The 18,138-nt window shown below is 44.3% G+C and overlaps 2 protein-coding genes across 7 annotated transcripts in view; one reads left to right on the top strand and one right to left on the bottom strand.

The window, feature by feature from the left end:
- PLBD1 (phospholipase B domain containing 1) overlaps nucleotides 1–8,410 on the top strand; it is a 36,217-nt gene extending 27,807 nt beyond the window's left edge. For both annotated transcript variants that reach the window (XM_042815632.1, XM_042815633.1), the window contains 5 exons: nucleotides 3,810–4,010; nucleotides 4,119–4,259; nucleotides 5,272–5,457; nucleotides 6,311–6,417; nucleotides 7,736–8,410. In XM_042815632.1, the coding sequence (XP_042671566.1) occupies nucleotides 3,810–4,010; nucleotides 4,119–4,259; nucleotides 5,272–5,457; nucleotides 6,311–6,417; nucleotides 7,736–7,903 (803 nt within the window). In that variant the 3' untranslated portion in view covers nucleotides 7,904–8,410. The remainder of the gene's footprint in view (nucleotides 1–3,809; nucleotides 4,011–4,118; nucleotides 4,260–5,271; nucleotides 5,458–6,310; nucleotides 6,418–7,735) is intronic.
- A 6,193-nt stretch (nucleotides 8,411–14,603) lies between these two features.
- Nucleotides 14,604–18,138, bottom strand: part of LOC122158714 (activating transcription factor 7 interacting protein) — a 91,370-nt gene continuing 87,835 nt past the window's right edge. For all 5 annotated transcript variants that reach the window (XM_042815625.1, XM_042815630.1, XM_042815631.1 and 2 more), the window contains exon 15: nucleotides 14,604–15,867. In XM_042815625.1, the coding sequence (XP_042671559.1) occupies nucleotides 15,451–15,867 (417 nt within the window). In that variant the 3' untranslated portion in view covers nucleotides 14,604–15,450. The remainder of the gene's footprint in view (nucleotides 15,868–18,138) is intronic.

The raw sequence follows: 18,138 nt of genomic DNA, 5'->3' as shown, positions 1-18,138 counted from the left end.
CCCCCCCCCCCCCCCCCCCCCCCCCCCCCCCCCCCCCCCCCGAGAAACTACCATGTGGGAATGGGAATAGTAAGCCCTGCTTTTGGAGAAGGATTCATCCACCTGCAGCTCATTTCCATGCTAATCCTAAATCTCACTTGAACCCTTGCTCACGCTTTTAACTTTCTTTTCTGTTGAAAGCATATGTAAAGAGCTACATGCAGAACAGCTGTGCAAATCTCTGGAAGGGAGGAATGACTCAACTCTGACGTCAGTGTTCTGTTGAGACTTTAAGTACGCAATGTAGCTAGTGAGTTTCTTCACAGCAGAAAGATACAGGCCATGTTATGGTTATTCACAGCTGTTAGTGAAACTGTGCTCATTTGGAGGGATAACAAATGTGATGGCATGGAGTAGATAGACAGGTGCAGGACAAGTCCAGTAAAACAGCAGAGCTAAGAGCAATCAAAATGCCCCAACTGTGCACTCACTGTTCTGTACTGCCTCACTGAGCCATAGGAAGTAATGAGCCCTATTAGCTATTGAAAGTTGTTGGTTTCCTTGGGCAGCAAGAGAAGATAGGTTTCCAAAATCCCCATCTGCTTGTTGTTAGTCTTGAGCCCCATTTAGAAAAGGGAACCTACCATTTGGACCCAAGCATGATGGGTTGGATAGTGACCCCCTTTTTCTAGATGAGCTGCAGTCTTGTTCTGTTTCTAGCTGCTCAAACACAACAATTAAGAACTTTATAGCAGCTTTGCACCTTTGGCCTGCTGTCAGGATCTTCCTTGGTTGAGACAGGCATGAGATAGCACAAGGCCATTCCGATGCATGGCTTTGTGCTGCTGAGGCAGGATGAAGAGGAAAGATGTCCTTGCTTTGAGGAGGAGCAACACATTGAAAGGGCATTAGGCCTTGTATTCAGTGGACTGGCAAATTCTCCTCTGCTCATGAATTTTGCCAAACTATTTCTTGCTTACCAGCTCCCTTCAATATGTACCTAAAACCTGGGGATGAGCAGGGAAAAGTATCTGATCCACTTTATGGCTCTGTTATCTCCTCTCTGGCATGGTATGTACTATTGCTTAGTGCCTGGGAGAGGTTTGCAAGTGAAATGAAGCTGGCTGTGCAGTCTTGGAAAAGCAGCTCCTAGTGGGAAAAGCAGCTCCTAGTGGGATTAAGAAAATTCAGACAAAGAAGGCAGCTCCTTTCCCACTGTTAAATGTGCCTGTAGCCCAGAGCAGTGGACATTGTGGCCTGGAGCTACTCTCATCCCTGGGAGGTAATGTCTAGACATCCTGTCTCTGACTTTCAGACTGTAATACTGCACCTTTCTGTACACCAATGAGCACAACGACCTTTTAAAATACCAGAAAAGGGGGATGCCATCTGGTTGATAAAGCAGCTGCTGCCTCTTTTGGAACAATAGCTATCAGGAGCATGGTACCCCTGCATGCTATGCAGTGCGCTCCCCAGGGAACTCTATGGCTCAGATTTCAAAAAGTGTTTTGTTTTGCTTGGCTAATTAATAGTACTGTGAGTGAAGCTACAGACTCTAGAAACTTCAGTATTCCAGAAACTGCATCTAATGATTAGGGCCCTGAAAATGCAATCAGAAGTGCTTTTATTTGTTTTTGTGTAGGAAGAGTCAGGTCAATTGAAAGAGGGAGAGGGAAAAAAAAATTAAGATTGAGAGTAGCTGATAAAAATGAGAGATGGATTTACAGAGAAAATATGTCGCTGTTACCTCTTTGTACAGTTTACCTGGAAGACAGTTTCAATTACAGCAGATTCTTGTACATAGTGAAAAAAAATGAGAAGGACATGAGGATATCAGCTCTTGATATCTATAGACTTCACCTGGGTTTATTTTTGTGGCTGTCTTTGTCCATGGTAAATCTGTCATACGTGTTTAACTTCCTGTTGCCTCAGGAGTGCCTGTACCTTAAGTCGTAATGACATATGTTGTCTCTGGATAATTGAGCTGGTAATGACGTATCACGGACGGCACATAGTATTATAAAAGCAGTGCAGGAGGAAACTTGGTAAATAGTAAGGCCTAGAAAAAAAAGCCACTTTTTTTCAGCTCAGTTTAGCTTTGCAACTTACAGAATCTCGGAACCCCTCAGTAGGGGTTGGAAGGGCCCTACCCGTGTTGGTCGCATGGGACCTACGGTAGGTAGGTCATGTGGGATGTACTGGTGCTTAATGCCGGGGTGAGGTCTACATTAGAGTTCACACTTCAGTTAATTCAGCTTCTCAGTTTAAGTTGGTTTGAAAAAGATGAAAAAGCTATTCAGTTTATTTTGAAGTGGGTCACTTAGTGCTGGTACCCACATGGGCATTGGTGCTGTGTTGGAATCAGTTGTTTACCAGTTCCATTTCTGCTCTCTTTCGACAAGCACATGACTTATTATGCAACAGCTTATCTCTGGAGTAGATAGTTCTTGGTATAAAATAGTCCGACAGAGCCAGATTTAGAGTGTTTCCTTTCTTGTCCTTATTTACTTGACATAGTTTTGCTATTTGTATGCTTTATTTATTGCTGCTGTTTCTGAGAATAAAGTACTAGGACCCACAGTCTGCCAGGGTGCTCTCCCTGTTCTATACCAGTGTGTCTTTAGAGAACAGGTGACTATAAAGTATATTTTCCTGGACCTGTTCTGATTTGAGGTCTTGGGACTGAAAAAAATTTTTGCTGAAGTGAAGCCCTTAAACATTGCTGGAAGGAGGTCTGCCTTTTGGTGAGAGCCAAGGACAAGAGGCAGGACTGAGTTGTTTTTCTGGCTCTCACAGGTTGCTGGCCTTGCTTTGTTTGCAGAGCGTATTAATGAGGCCTTCTGTAGATGTCGCAGTGGAGCGTAAGTATTAGGCTATTACACAGAGACAATTTCAGCATTTTGTACTCTTTGAAAAAGAGTGATGTCACTAAAAGCTGACTAGCAAGAGACCAGGTTCTGGATGACTTTTCCATCAGCAGCTCAAGTTAACCACATTTCCCCAGGCTGGTGACTGCCAGCTCTGTATCCTCTGGAAAATCTCAAATTATTTCTTCTTTGTAAATAGTTGCCATGCTACCCATGGCTTTACAGCTGACATTTGCAATTCTGCTGCAGTTGGGACTGATGCTTCTATTGGCATGTAGCCTGGGAAGGGATCCTGCTCAGAGAGTCATGGTGGCATTGAGTTTGGCTTGGCTTTTCAATGGCGACACATCGCAGACAAGAGTAGGTAGAACTTTCTCTCACATGCAGGAGGTGCCTTGTAATTTGAGTTGCCACCGTTTCTTGGAGACATTTTTTAGAATAGTTAGATTGGAAAAGATTAAGAAGAAAGACTTTTCTGCTTAGCTCATTTAGTCCAGAGAAGATTCATTCAGAACAAAGAAACAAAAAACTCTGAAAACTGGTTGATGAAGATTTGTTTGTGGAGTTGTGTTATGTTTGTTTTTTTTTTTTTTTTTTTTTTTGTTTTGTTTTTTGAAGAAACTTCTTTGTTAGAAACAAACACTTGTACACCATGTAATTCCTGGAAATAGCCACTGCTTGACATGTGAAAGGGAAACAAGTGGAAAAATGTGAGAAACAAACCTGAAAACAAATGCTCCAAACAAAGGAAGTTGTGTCTGTGAAAGCATGACAAGGGAGAAACTGTGCTGACAGTGGGTGTATAGTGCTAGCAGAAATTGCCACCTCATCTTTAATATTTTTATGGCTTTATTTAAAAGTTGCACATGCACTCTCCTTTATGTCATTCTGTCTTGGATTGCTTTGTTCTGTGAATACAACAAGGGTTCAGAGATAACAATTTTTGTGTCATTGTTATTTAAGGCTTTTTAGTGTCCCTGGACGACTTTTACATACTAGGCAGCGGCTTGATAATGTTGCAGACCACCAACAGTGTGTTCAACCAAACCCTCATCAAGCAAGTGGTGCCTGAATCCCTGTTTGCTTGGCAGAGAGTCCGCATTGCTAACATGATGGCAGACAATGGCAAAGCTTGGGCAGAAACCTTTTCAAAATGCAACTCTGGTAAGTACACTTTCACTTGAACCTTGAGAGAAAGAATGTGTTCCTTCCCCCCCTCATGCTCCTTTTCTTTCCCAGACAGGCCATGTAACTCTTTGTTCTCGTACTTAGGGACCTACAACAATCAGTACATGGTGCTGGACCTGAAGAAGGTCAAGCTACAGAAGAGCCTCGATGACGGTGCGTTGTTCATTGTTGAGCAGATCCCAACCCTTGTGGAATATTCTGATCAAACAAATGTTCTCCGGAAAGGTAATAGCTCCTGTAGTGTTTGCTGGCTTAGGAAAACCATGTCTTTGTGCTAGCTGAGTGTGCTTTGTGCATGGAAAGGGCTTACTGAACACTAGTACTGAGGTTCAAGTTAGAAGGCCTTGTGTGAACATCCCTCCGTTCCCACACTGTCATCCCTAGGTTAAGCCTGTCTTAGGCTGAATACTGCACTGTCTGCCTGGATTCTGTAGTCTTGCAGAGCCTGGGATGCAGAAGAGCTTTTCACTCTGCTTAGGTCAACTGCTTCTTAACCCTCAAGTGGCAAGTGTGCATCTACCCCCGCATCTCCTTACCCTCTGTGCAGCCACAGCTTTCCAGTCTCCACTGCTCAGTAGCGCATCTGTGTGTTCTCTGCAGACCTGTCTCCTGCTCACCCCTGCTTGCTTCATGGTTCCTATATATCTGTTCATCTCCAGTTTTTGTTTGTTTCTCCCCAGGTCTCTCTTTCTAACTGCTGCTTTGGGACCCATGCTCTGTTACGAATGTGTTTGTTTAGGAGTTTTTATTTATTCTTTTTAGTTGCCATCTGTCTTCATTGCACGGTGCATTATTGCATCTCGGTGAGTTGGGAAGAAGGGAGAAAAGGGAGCACATTCACTAAAGTCTCATGCAGCAAAGCTTGGTGGCAGGAAAAGACCTTTCCTTGCAAAGCCCCGGAGGAGTGTAACCTCTACAGGAGGGCTGTAGCTGATCTGTGTCTTTACCTCAGGCTCCTGCAAGTCTGATCTCAGCTGCTCTGCAGGATGAGTCCTCAGGGTGGAAGTATGGGGGCGGGTTGCCTGTGTGTGTTATGCAGGGAGTCAACCCCAGTCATTCCAGTTGATCTGTTGCCTTATTTTGTTTCTTTCAAACCAGTTTGACGTGTTGTTCCTCGAAATGCTGTTAAGGCAACGCACCATGGAATATGTGTTGGGTTTTTTTTTTTTTTGCTTTTATTCAAGCAAGAGTGTTCAGCTTTTCCAACTGTCTAACAGGTTATTTGTTTCTCTTGCAGGTTACTGGCCTTCATACAATATTCCTTTCCATCAGAAGATTTACAATCTCAGTGGGTATGCGTCATATGTTGAGAAGTATGGGCTGGATTTCTCGTATGAGCTTGCACCACGAGCAAAAATCTTCCGTCGAGACCAGGGCAAGGTGACCAACTTAGAAAGCATGAAGTACATCATGAGATATAACAGTAAGAAATATATTCTTGTGTTTTGGAGCTGATCATAAAAAAGCAGTGTTAATTTACTTTTATTATAGTGAAAATTGTTAATTAGTTTAGCTTAGTTACACTGCTGTAAGTGCAGAAACTTGAAGTGAGTTTGGCTTCTGCCCACCCTTTCAGCTCCCGCAGTCCAGGAAGGAGAGTCTTCAGTAGGTAATGCTCTGCTCTGTTTTTCCCTGACAGGGTTCTTGTTACTGGATTAAAACCAGCATAATTAACTTCTGCCTAAGCCCGTCTCTCAGTACAAATAGCTTTGGATGCTATATTTTGATTCCCAATTACAGGGAGCACACTGATTACTGTGCTTGGGCATTGAGAGGCCTCTCCCAGGGTGTGGTTTTGCTACTGATTGGGTTATGAGTAGCAGCATGCTCGCAAGTGTTAAGACATGTCCTTCTTCCCTCTTGCAGCTACTGCAGTGGGTATTTGAAGGCTTTGCTCCTTCTGCTTACTTTGTTCCAGAACAGGAACAGGAAGTCTCTCACTGCTGCACTCTTTGTTCCTTGCCTCCCACTCCTTTCTGTTCCGCTTTTTTGAGGAGTCATGAAATTCCTGCAAACTTTTGTCCCATGGAATTAGGGGTGTTTGTGGTTAGAGGTGGGCAGCAGTGCCCCTTGGATGTAGAAATAGCTAAATCGACTTAGATTCGGAACTTGCCTTTACACAAGCACTGGTTTCTATCTGAAACCTGGTGAGAAGTATGAAAGCAATGTGATAAACTGTGTACTTCCTAAGGGTTTGGGGCTTGAGAAGTAGAGGACTTTGGGTAAAGGGAGTCATTTGTTTCCTTTTCTTCCCTGCCTGCACCATTTCTCCCCAGATTACCAGCACGATCCTTACGCTGAACACAATCCCTGCAACACCATTTGCTGCCGAGAAGACCTGAATCCTTCTTTCCCAGTGCCTGCAGGCTGCTATGACTCCAAGGTAAATAACCCCACTTTCTGTCTCTGCCAAATGTTTGCTGCAGTCTCTTTGTGCTCTTCTCACACCTGTGGTGTGTTTTTCTGCATTGGGGTGGGCATGGCCAGACCTGCTTCATCTCTTCACACTGTCCCAGTACTGCTCCTCACCCTGACACCAGTCCTGGTACATTGGTGTTGCAGAGGGTGCACAGGGAGATACGCAGAAGAATGTTGTCCATGGGAACCTGTTTTGTTTAGGGGCTAAGCCCTGAAGCTTTGCAGCAGGATGAGCCTGAGCGAAGGTTGAAATGAGTCCTACATTGCTTGGAGGAAGGTACAGAAAATGATTGCTGCACACTCTGGGCCTCTTGGTCATGGAGGCTGCCTGGTTGCGTCCCCAGAGCCCACAAGAATGTGTCTTTATCCTCCTTTTAATTTTACCTTTACAAAAGCCTTGCTCTTCAGTGAATCACCCTGCTCCATGTCTTCACCTCTCTGCAAAACTGCTTTGAGCAAAGTTTGCCAAGGATCACTTTTTTTAAGAAAGGAAACATGGGGAAATCGTCGGACCCACTGTGTTGGAGAAAGCTGCAGTTCTTCTGGGCAGCCTGTGTGGTGTTTTCACTGCGAGGGGCAACACCTGTATGTACAGCTGCTCAGCCCTGGCATTCTGGTAGATCCTGCGAGGTCCAGCCACCTTCTCGGGGTTGAGTTTGAAGACTGGAATGGGAGCCCCTTTGGACACTACCAGAGCTGAGTGTCTCCTCTCAGCTTGCTCGAGCCCAGGCTAGCCTGCCTGCTTGCTGCTGTGGCCAGCAGGAGCTCCCTGTTGTTACATTGTGAAACCAGAAAACTGCTGTATAGAGGTGTCTGGCAAGGGAGCAGGTGCCTTTGACAGCAGTTAGACTGGGCTGGGCTGTACTGGGAGGTAATGAAGAAACAGAGTGGGGGGCTCTAGGCAGTTGTGTAACTGTGCTGCCCTTGTCTGACAGTTTCCAAGGGATGGATGAAGAGCTTAACACAGCAGAGCTTACTCTAGATCATCTTAGGCTGCCCTCATGGCCTTTTGGGTGCCCAGGCACAGAGAGGACTGCTGTGAAAGTGGATGCGCTGCTCTCACCCTGGATAGTGCGAAGGGCTGTGTGTGCTTTCTGCTGCCCCTTCACTACTGCCTTTGTGGCTGAAGATACCTGTGTGCAGGGGAGGAATTCTGCCTGAGCAGCATGCGTTTCCCCTTGCTCCTTTTCTTTGCTGTGGTGTTTGTTACCAAATCTGAGCTGTTTCTGCTATGGGATGGGTGCATGTCAAACACCAGCCAACCATTCTGTCCTCTGTTGCAGGTGTCAGATTTCCGCCTGGCCTCAGCATTCACGGCCACCGCCATCAATGGTCCCCCAGTGCAGGGCGGTCTCCCGGTCTTCACTTGGAGGCGGTTCAACAACACACACCATCAGGGCCTGCCTGAATCGTACAACTTCAAATTTGTCACCATGAGGCCAATCTTGTAAAATCAGCATTGATATTCCAAAATGGGATTTTACTTTTTTTCACGGAAACTTTCATTCCTGTGTGTAATAAATCCAGCTGGATGTACACATCCCCACGCCTTGCCTGCCCCTCTCCTGCTCTGTGTGGCACAGCACGTGCTCTGCTCCTCTGGGCTGTCTGGGTGGCCCTTCAGCTGGGATGGATGGGAAACAACAGGCGCCGTGCTGCCCTTTGTCCATCTGAGCATCATCTCAGCTGCTCCCAGAGCACAAATGAACTGCTGTGCAGTTGTAGAAGTGATCTGTGTCTAGACATAGGAGCTGTCTCCAGGACTGGTCTGAGCCTCGTGGCTTTACCTCTGTGCTGGCTTCATGGCTGCCTTTAGTCTGAGCAGTGCTGGCAATGTGCTGCAAGTTGCTTATCAGCGGGGAATGTTACTGTCAAAGAGTCACAGCCATGTTCTCCATAGCAGGTAACTTGAGTCTTCTTAATTACATACACAACAAATAAACAGCTCTTTCCTCTTGGCCTTGACAGTCCAATTTAAACAGAGCACAGTACCACCCCAAATCGTGTAGGCAGAAGTGTGTGAGGTTTTGGCAAGGGCTGGGGAAGGAAGTAGGTTACTGCATATTGACTGACACTTTGCCCTAAATATCTGGCTGTCACATTGTGCTTGATTTCTGCCAAGGGGCAAGGGAGACCAGAAATTAATAAGGCAGATTTTGCTGAGGCTCAAAATCAGTGCAGAGAATGAAATAATTTATTTGCTGGAGCAGGAGGAAGTACGTACGAGGCTACAGAGGGCATCTGCACTGCATGAGGACTAAGTGGCTGCAGGGGTGCACATAAAATTGCTGTACATTCAGCTGTTCTGCTGTTGGACGGAGAATAAACATGATGTTCCCTTGATGCCACATATGAGCGAAGAGATAGTGCTGCACAAGTGTCTTTCACCGAGGTGGGGGGGGAGGAGATGGCCCTACTGACAGTGTGGGGAGGATGCAGTGCCCTCATGTGCTACTCAGCTTGTCTTTGCTTGGAGCGTGTGGATGTAGTTCCTGCTGGCCCTTGATCAAGGGCAGCTGCCTCTGCCTGGTTGGTCAGTGCTGTGAGCCCTTGCTGTGACAAGGGCAGGCTGCATCCTTACAGGGCAGGGGGCTTGGTGCTTTCAGAATAAACACCAAATATGAATGCTGTGCAGCCTTCAGATGTTTGCTCCTGATTGCTGCCTTGAGGTGCATTTCCAACTCCTGTAAGTGGGCAAAGGCTGCTGCCAAGCAGCAGGCATAGGTGGAACCAGACTGGCTCTGTACCTCAGAGGACCCCACCTGCAGGAGAGGAGGTAGCCGGTGCTGGAGGAACCTGCTGGGAAGCAGCAGCTCGCTGAGATGGAAGCAGAGAGCAGTCAGAGGAATTCTGTTACTCCTAAGCAACAGGAGAGATTGTACTTACTGCCAACTTTTCCCATTTTTATATTTGAAAACAAAAAGCACAAATATAAGTGCATTGTTTCAATGTCAGTCCATAGGGACCAGTGAACTAGCCATAGCTTCCTGTGTTAGACTGTTTTTTGCTGGGGTACATGTGGATGCTTCCCTGTGCTGGACATGGATGCAGTCAGCAGCTGAGATGCTACTTTGTAAGCTCCCAAGGAAGGGGATATAAGCCTTTCTCACACCATGCGCCTCCTACCCTATGACAGGAATGGCCTTGTGATTTTCAACTCAGTGGGAAAAGAGTTCTACTTTGAAGAGCCCTTTTCTCTGATTAAGTATTTACATAAATGGGACCTTGTGAGCTGTAAAACTAACCCATGTGACTCTTTTGCTGTTAATGGGTGTGCTGGGTTCAAGATCACCACATGCTTGCTGTACTGCACCCTGTCCTTCCTCCATCAACAGCCCGGCTCAGGCTGAATGCAGCCACAGCGACTGGGACACAGCTCCTATCCCTAGCACAGCACCTGCACAAGCTGCAGGTAACACTGCTTGAGCAAAGTGCTTAAGCTAATGTTTTAATGAAAGTAATGGTCCAAACTAGAGGCAGAAAGTAGACAAGTATTCTAAACAGTCAGTTCTAAACAGGCAGAAAGTCTGGACTTTCAAGTGTGATTGTATTCAGCCATCACTTAACATGAGTCCATACAGAGTCTTTCAGTCAGTGACTTGACGCCAGTTTTACTAAGTGCCAGGGAACTATTACCACCGTAGGTTAATGATGCTGCCCTTCAAGTGTGGGCTCGGCACTCAGTCAGGGTAAGTATGTGCAACTCTTAGGAATGTCTGGTAGCCCCTCTTTGCAACTTTCTAGAACTTAGCATATTGGTTTAATTTCTGCTCTGGTGGGAAGCCTGGAGGAGCAGCATCACGCAGCTGGCTTTCTAGGAATGACCTGGAGCCACATCACTGCTGTGGACATTACTTGACCAAAGTGGCACTGTGACTGCAGAACTGAAAAGCTGGCGCTGCCCCATCCTCCATGAGGCAGCATGGCTGGAGAGCATGAGCACACACACGTGGTGCTTTGTCACCTGAGATGTCTGGAACTAAGCACAGATGACTCAAAACGTTAAAAACCCAGTAGTTTATTTCAAAGTATAAATTTCAGGCTTGTCAGACAAAACCCCACTACAGTTAACACGTACACACACACTAAACTACAGTACATACAAAAATGGGGAGAATTTGCAACTGCCCAGTTTAAATTGGACATAAAAGCAGTCCTTTTGTATTTACAAGTCCAGCTGCAAAGCAAAACAAGAAGTCGGATGGAGCTACTTGCAAAGGATTTTGCATGTTTGACTCAATAGCAAAGAACTTACTACAGCTGAACAGGACTCCCCAAACAGTTACTACCCAGTTGTCTTATTTACAGATATACTCCATTAAATTAAGACAGCACTTCAAATATATATAAATATATGTGTGTGTGCATATAATATATATTAGAACAAAACAAAACAAAAAGGAATGCTTAGCCTGTGCAATGACAATGAGAAATAAAGATGCATTCTAACAGGTGGGCAGAAAGGAGGAAAAGATCAATTCATTTGCTTTTTCTTAGCAATTTCTTAGCCCCTTAGAAATTATTCAGAAGGGAACACAGATGTGGTGGCAGGGCGGCACAGTCATTGTCATTTGAACTCCACTCTCCAGTGTTTTCATACAATGCCCGCCCCTGCCCCAACTAACAAATTAAAAAAATATATATTTAATATATCAAGCTTCTCTTTTAAAAAATCTGGATAGATATTTTTGACCAAATGAAAATACTGAAGTTTATAAGAAGGCAGAATCACAGCTTGATTTTGTACAGTGTATACGATAGTCTAGAACCGGGGAATGGCTGTTTGGGGAGCAAGAACACATCTGACCTGGTCCCTACATATAATACAGATTCTGATTTAGTGGAGTCTTAAGACAAACAGCATAAAGAAAGAAGTGTATGGATATTTTGTTATAGTGTAAAATCAGTGCTCAGATCCTACTACTGGGCCCCAATCAAGCTCCCACTGAAGGCACGAGGGGGTTTTGCCATTATTTTCAAAGGAAGCAGGATAAGACCCTTATTTTTACAGGGAAGACACCATGGGCGTTTCCAGCCTTGTGCTAAAAATGTTGGGTGTGTGAGTGCATCACTGCTAGTGCTCAGTGATCTAACATGTTAAAGGGTAGCAAGCACACTGAAAGAAGCAGAGCTGAGAACTGTCACTCTCAGGGAAGCTGGGCTGGAGCACAGAAGTAAACATAGGCTGAAAGGAACCTGCTTCCGCACCCTTACATCTTCTTGAGTTGTTACTGCAGCTGCAGTACACATGCTACATCTACAGTCTACACCCTTCCAAGGGTTCAGCTATTTGAATCCAGTAAAGCTTTTTAAGACTCGTACTGAAATAAAGGAGGTCAGTGAAGCTGTAACTAGGAGGAACTCAGTGGAAAAGAATGGCATTTTGCTATCAGCACTCCACAGGAGGGCTTCCTTCCAACCAGAAACAGAACTAACTTAAGTTACTTCTTGCCCGTGGGCACAAATCAAACCTAAACCAAACCAGAAACATGATGAAAATAAAAACTGTAGTAGAATCAGTGCAGTGTTCGCCAAAACATGAAGAACTAGATCTGAGGTGGTGCAGCTAATATGTCATGCACCCAGTGGTACCAGCACAACTCATTAGCCAGGTACAATTTATACTAGGGTACTGAAAATACATATGGAAAAACTTGCTTTAGGTACAGGGAGGCATGTAGATAATGTCCCTAATAACATGCTTTAACTCGGTTGTGGCCCTGAAGTGGTCAGCCATTTGGACTTCATGATCTCTGCAGATCCCTTCCAACTGAACTGTTCTAGTCTAGTCTACCAATTGAAAGCTGTGTAGAGACTTGTAGCATATTTAAAAATGAAATACTAGAATCCTCAGTAACCAACACTTCTATGATGACTCCAGTCTAAAGCACAGTATTAACAGACCTGTACTGACCGTTCCCAGATATTTTGGTAATACTTCCAAATAAATTTTACTAAATGAAACCAGTTATTTCTGAATGTGTTAGTGGAGGAAATTCAATTTCTCAGTATTTTTATTGTTTCTGGGAGATTACACGATAAATAAAAAACAGCCACTCAAAGACATTGGGAAAAGTGCCATTTGAGTTAAGCAGTACTCCCATTCATTAGCATAAGGGCTAAGTACTCACTGCAGATATCTGTTCCACAGTGAAACAGTTTTACAGAAGTGGCATAGTTCTCTGCACATCAGTGTTAAGAACCGCTACCTGCAACGTCTCCAAGCTGAGCAAGGCATCTGAAAAATCAAGCTATGCTTTATCATGTACTTAGCCACCAGCACTTGCTTAAGATCCTGAAATTGGATCTTAACATCTCTGCTGCAATGAAAGAGATGTCTGCTTTCACTCTACAACTGCATTGGCCTCACTTAGCAAACAGTAGCTAACTTGCTTATCTATTCAAAAAAATGAGCTGCGCTCTGCCATACGTAACAGAAGATACTATTAAGCAAGAAGCCAGTGTCAACTCTGTTGAGAACATCTTTCTTTAGTAAATAAAGATGAGTCTTTTCTCTAAAGATGCAGACCACAAAACCTCCACACAGTATCAGGCCATCCCAACTATTACATCCACCGGAGAAAGGAAAACAAATTGTGACACAGGATTCTCACCACCCGCCTATCCCAAGCAAGACAAAGCTAGTAACAACTGCGATCTAAGAGCAAGCACAAACTATAGAAGAGCTCATGTATAGCTGAGGCTGGAATCAAAATTCAGTAAGCAGCATAAATTCCAGATTGGATTCTAACATTTATTTTAACTTTCAAATTATAAAAACCCCACTGTACTGATATGGCCAACAGCCCTTTAGTACCAACTCAAAGACATTAAAGTAAACTGATGCTTCAACAGCCACCAACTGGAAGAAATTGCTCTAAACCTCTACTACACAACTTCCTTTATAATAACTCAACTTTTTATAAGTAGTGTAAATGAACTACTAATTATTCCTTGAAATAGGCAGAGAAAACATTTAATTCCACATAGAAAAAATCAAGGCATTACTGATCATTGGCACCAGCAATATGGGGACAACTGTTATTCAAAGGAAAAGTTAAACACTTTTCATACATGAGATTCAGTGCAAGCCTTCTCTCATGATACACGGATTTAGATAGAATTTCTGCTTACCCAAATCAATACAACTCCCATACTGACAGTATTTGTTACTCACCTGACGGAAGCAACAATCCCAGCTGCATGAAGGAGTGCAGTAAAGTAGTATGGACAAAAGTCTACAACTGAGTTTCTTTCACATAATTTTCTTGAAGGGAACGCAACGTAAGAATCTATTATCACATAGATTATTTCACTAGCCATATTCTGCGACTTTTTCAACCTTGCTTAGTATTTCAATTTTTCAAGACAGCCAGTATTGGAATTAAGAAATATGTAAAGTCTACAGCTTTGTCAGATGGAGAACTAAATCTAAAAGAAGCCCAAACATTTTCCCTTCTAAATCCAGTATTTGGTTCTGCTGGACAGAAACAAAACACTGTCCTTGTTTTTAAAAATGCCAAAATAAAAATCTTACATATCCTTTCTTGTTCAGGTGTTAGAAATTGGCTATGCATAAAAAAAGTTTAAGAACATGTCAACAGGATAGTGGGGCAGATGCACTGTTTTGATTTCCCAGCTCAGAAGCATCATGAAAGCTTCTAGGAACATTTGCAGCTGCTCACAAATTTTGGGCCAGTGTGTAAACTACTCTGGGCATGTTAGTTTTCTGTAGAGGCAGGCAGGTGACTGGGATAGAGGTCTAAGAAGCCAACTTTGTGCATTTTTCTACCACCTGAACATTTAAACTGAGTGTAAACAAGTAGAAGCTTTCATGGTGCTACACCACATAGGTTTCTTTGGCTGAAATGCAGCATACAGCTTTCCCAAAAGAACAGGAGGGAAAGGCTCTGGTGGAAAATACCGTCTGTACACTCTAATATTCTTCACAGAACAGAAACGACGACTCATTAATTGCAGTGAGGGAAGGGTTAATTGAAAGTACAGATAAAAATGAGTCCAGCATCAGTAGATGTCACTTCCTGGTCTTTGTAGAAAAAAAATCACTGTGGGCCAGGAAAATGAGAAGCAGTAATGAAAGGCTAGGGGGGGAAAAGGAGAAGTAACTCCAAGCAAATGAACACCACAAGGTATCTGGCTACATTTATTTCTGAAATTACTGTTTAAGGCACAAAATAAATCTAAAAATCAGGGCTGGATGTATAAGGGGAAAGGCAGAAAAATTATTTGAGCTAGAGAGGGGTGAATGTGATTTCTATAATCCAGTTTCAGATCTGTCCTAGGAATGCTCCAAGTGTGAATGGAGGTGGACGGTGACAGTAGAGGAGAGCTCTTATTTAGGAGAGGTAGGAAGTAGTGGGGTGATTTATTTCTTTTCCCCACTACACCACCTCCAAATTCACAGGCATTGGTTCCTTGGCCAGACTAAAGTTCCCTTCCCTCTCCTCAGACAGCTGATTACTGTTGGTAATTTAAGAACAGATCACTCAATCTTCCAGCACACAAGACCTTGATTCACCTTTCGTATCACAGCCTGCTCAGAGAGAGCTAGGTACAAGAGGCAAATCTGTTCTTCCCTTCATGTTAGTGCCCTAATAGGCACTACAGATGTAGTTCAGCTTCAGAAAAAAACTGCAATTTTTATTTTTGCTCCCACTCTGAAGCAGAATCCCAGGCATCCAACGTGCCCTTGAATAAAGAGTAGGTAGATGTCTAGGTGGAACAGCTGCCATGAGAAGGAAAATGAAATTTTTGAATGGCCCATGACTTGACCTATCCAGAAAAACAGGTTCTCTTGCTGGAAGTGAGACTTTATTTTTCTTTTGGTTCTGAATGTATGTAGTGTATCGCACAGCTGTCTAAATTAATCCTGCAGAGAGTGGATTTAAAAGTGAACTTCATGCATGGGATCAACCCGCTCAAAACCAGGGTAACCCTTTGAAGTAGGATGCGTTTAAAGGCTCCAAAGAACTCCAGTTTAACTGCTCTGGGAGGAGATCACATCTGTAGACTGGGGGTCACAGAATGGTCCGAAGCGGCCATAAATGTCCTTAGCTCGGACTGCGAAGTAGTATTTGCTGCCAGACACAAACTGAGTAAGAGTGCATGCCATAGGTAGTGGAAGGGCCTTCACCTCCCCTATCTTCTTCCACTGGGAAGGCATAGTAGCACTCGGGTCCTCGTGGTATGCGTAGAGATGGTAACTGTCCACACTGGCACAACTCCGGTCCACTTCTACGACACTCCAAGACAGCACAATACCGTTCTGGCTCTGTACCCGTGCCAGCTTCAGCTGTGGTTTTTGAGGCAGAGAAGTGTTGGCAGCTTCAGGGGGCAGGCGTGGTGGCTGTGGTGCCTCTGGGAGCGGGGCAGGATGTACAGGGCGTGGTGGCTCCTATGCAATATAAGAGCAATCAGGGAAAGATAAGTCTGCAGCAGTGGAAAGAGGTTTTAATTCATCATTCCCAAGGCAAATGGAAAGAAATCAGCCTGCAAACACTCAACATCACAACTCGAAGTCCTGTGTGCAGAGAGCACCAGGCATAAACAGAAGCAAAGGGTGAGAAGGGATCAAACCAAGGATGTCAGAAGTTATTATTCACACAGAAGACACCACTGTAAGAAAGCTGTCACCACAGCTACTTCTCTATATCCTGCTTGCCTCCTACCCATGAGATGATGGTCTGTGAGCATCTGGCCATTTACCAAGACTGAGTAGGCAGGTTCACAATGAGTTTGAGCTAATCTGTATCTGAGCTGCTTCTCTACGTTACCCAAAAACATCCTAAACAGTGGACTGAGCTGGCAACTCAACATCATCTTTTCAATAGGCAGCTCTTTCAGTCACAAGAGGAAGAACTGGTAATGGAACAACACGCATATTTATCCACCTTAAACTGAACACAAAACCTCAGCCTCAGTTTCCAGAAAGTTTTGAAATAAGGGCAAAATGTGACTTTACACTGAAATATTTCGATCACAGAAACTTTTCTAAGTCTATAATTTATGTTAGTTAATTTCAATTTAGGAATATGGTTACAGTGAGCACGACATTTTGTTACTGCAATGCCAGGGATTTCTTCATGGTGGAATCATCTAGTTTTTGTTAAGTTTTGGTGCATGATATTGGCTTGCTTTCTTCTCACTATGTACCAGTGAAAGTTAAATAATGTCTAGATTCAAAAAATTGTTAGCCACTTTGGTAACATATTTACCAAATCAGGAGACTGGAAATGAGGTGACTGTGTAACAATTGAGTATGCAGGCAACATACTTCAGTCTCAACAACAGAATGATATAAAATTAGTCAAAAGTAAGTTTTGTCTTACTAAAAAGGGTTTGAGGTGAGACAGAAAGAATCAACCCAAGCAGTGATTAAAACAAAAAAACACCAAAGAACCCAAACCTCAAAAATTCAGGACTTGGCAATTAAGGATGTTGTCTGTACTGTGTTCTTCCACCTAACTTTTGCAAGCATCTGTACTGAAAAACTGATCATAGAATCACTGAATCATTAGAGTTGGAAGGGACCTTTAAAGGTCATCTAGTTCAACTCCCCTGCAGTGAACATGGACACAGCTAAAACAAGTTGCTCAGGGCTTGATCCAGACTCACCTTGAAAGTCTCCAGGGACAGGGCATCAACCACATCTCTAGGCAACCAGTTCTAGTGCCTCATCACTCTCACTGTAAAAGCCTTTTTCCTTATGTCCAACCTAAATCTACCCTCCCCAGACTTCAAGCTATTTCCCCTTGTTCTATCACCAAAGGCCCTGCTAAAAAGTCTGCTCCCTTCTTTCCTGTAGCTCCTTTTTAGATGGTGAAAGGCTGCTACTCGGTCACCTCAGATCCTTCTCCACGCTGAATAGCCCTAGCTCTTTCAGCCTGTCCTCATAGGAAAGGTGTTAAATTCCTTGGATAATTTCTGTGACCCTCCTCTGGATGCACTCCAAAAGGTCCATGTCTCTCCTGTACTGAGGACACCACATCTAGATGCAGTATTCCAAGTAATGCCTCACCACTGCAGTGGGGCAGGATCACCTCCCTCACCTTGCTGGCCACGCATCTTTTGATGTAGCCCAGGATATGGTTGACTTTCTGGGCTGCAAAGGCACACTGCTGGCTCATGTCCAGCTTCCCATCCACCAGTACTCGCAGGTCTTTTTCAACAGGTCTGTGCTCAATCCTTTCTTTCCGGAGCTTGTATTGGTAGTGAGGACTGCCTTGACCCAGGTGCAAGATCCAAATGCAGATCTTGCATTTGGATTTGTTGAACCTCAAAAGGTGCTCCTGGGTCCACCTCTCTAGCCTGTCCAGGTCCCTCTGGATGGCATCCTGTCCCTCAGGTGTGTTGACCGCAACCCACAGCTTGGTGTCATCAGCATACTTGATGAGGGTGCAAGCAATCCCACTGGCAATGTCATTGATTAAGATATTAAAGAGTATCGGTCCCAGCACTGACTCCTGTGGGACACAACTTGTCACTGATCTCCATCCACACACTGAGCCACTGGCCACCACCCTCTAGACTCAATCCTGCAGCCAGTTCTTTATCCATTGATCAATCTGCCCACCAAATCCATATCCTTCCAATTTGGAGAAAATGATGTGGGGTACCACGTAAAAGGCCTGATCACAAAATGACCAGATGATTGAGGTTGGATGGT

This window comes from Centrocercus urophasianus, unplaced genomic scaffold (genome assembly GCF_019232065.1).
Source record: "Centrocercus urophasianus isolate 14NV4802_14NV808 unplaced genomic scaffold, USGS_Curo_1.0 seq_15, whole genome shotgun sequence".
Lineage (NCBI taxonomy): Eukaryota > Metazoa > Chordata > Aves > Galliformes > Phasianidae > Centrocercus > Centrocercus urophasianus.
The sequence above is the reverse complement of the archived record's forward strand: the minus strand, read 5'-3'. Positions and strand labels throughout refer to the sequence as shown.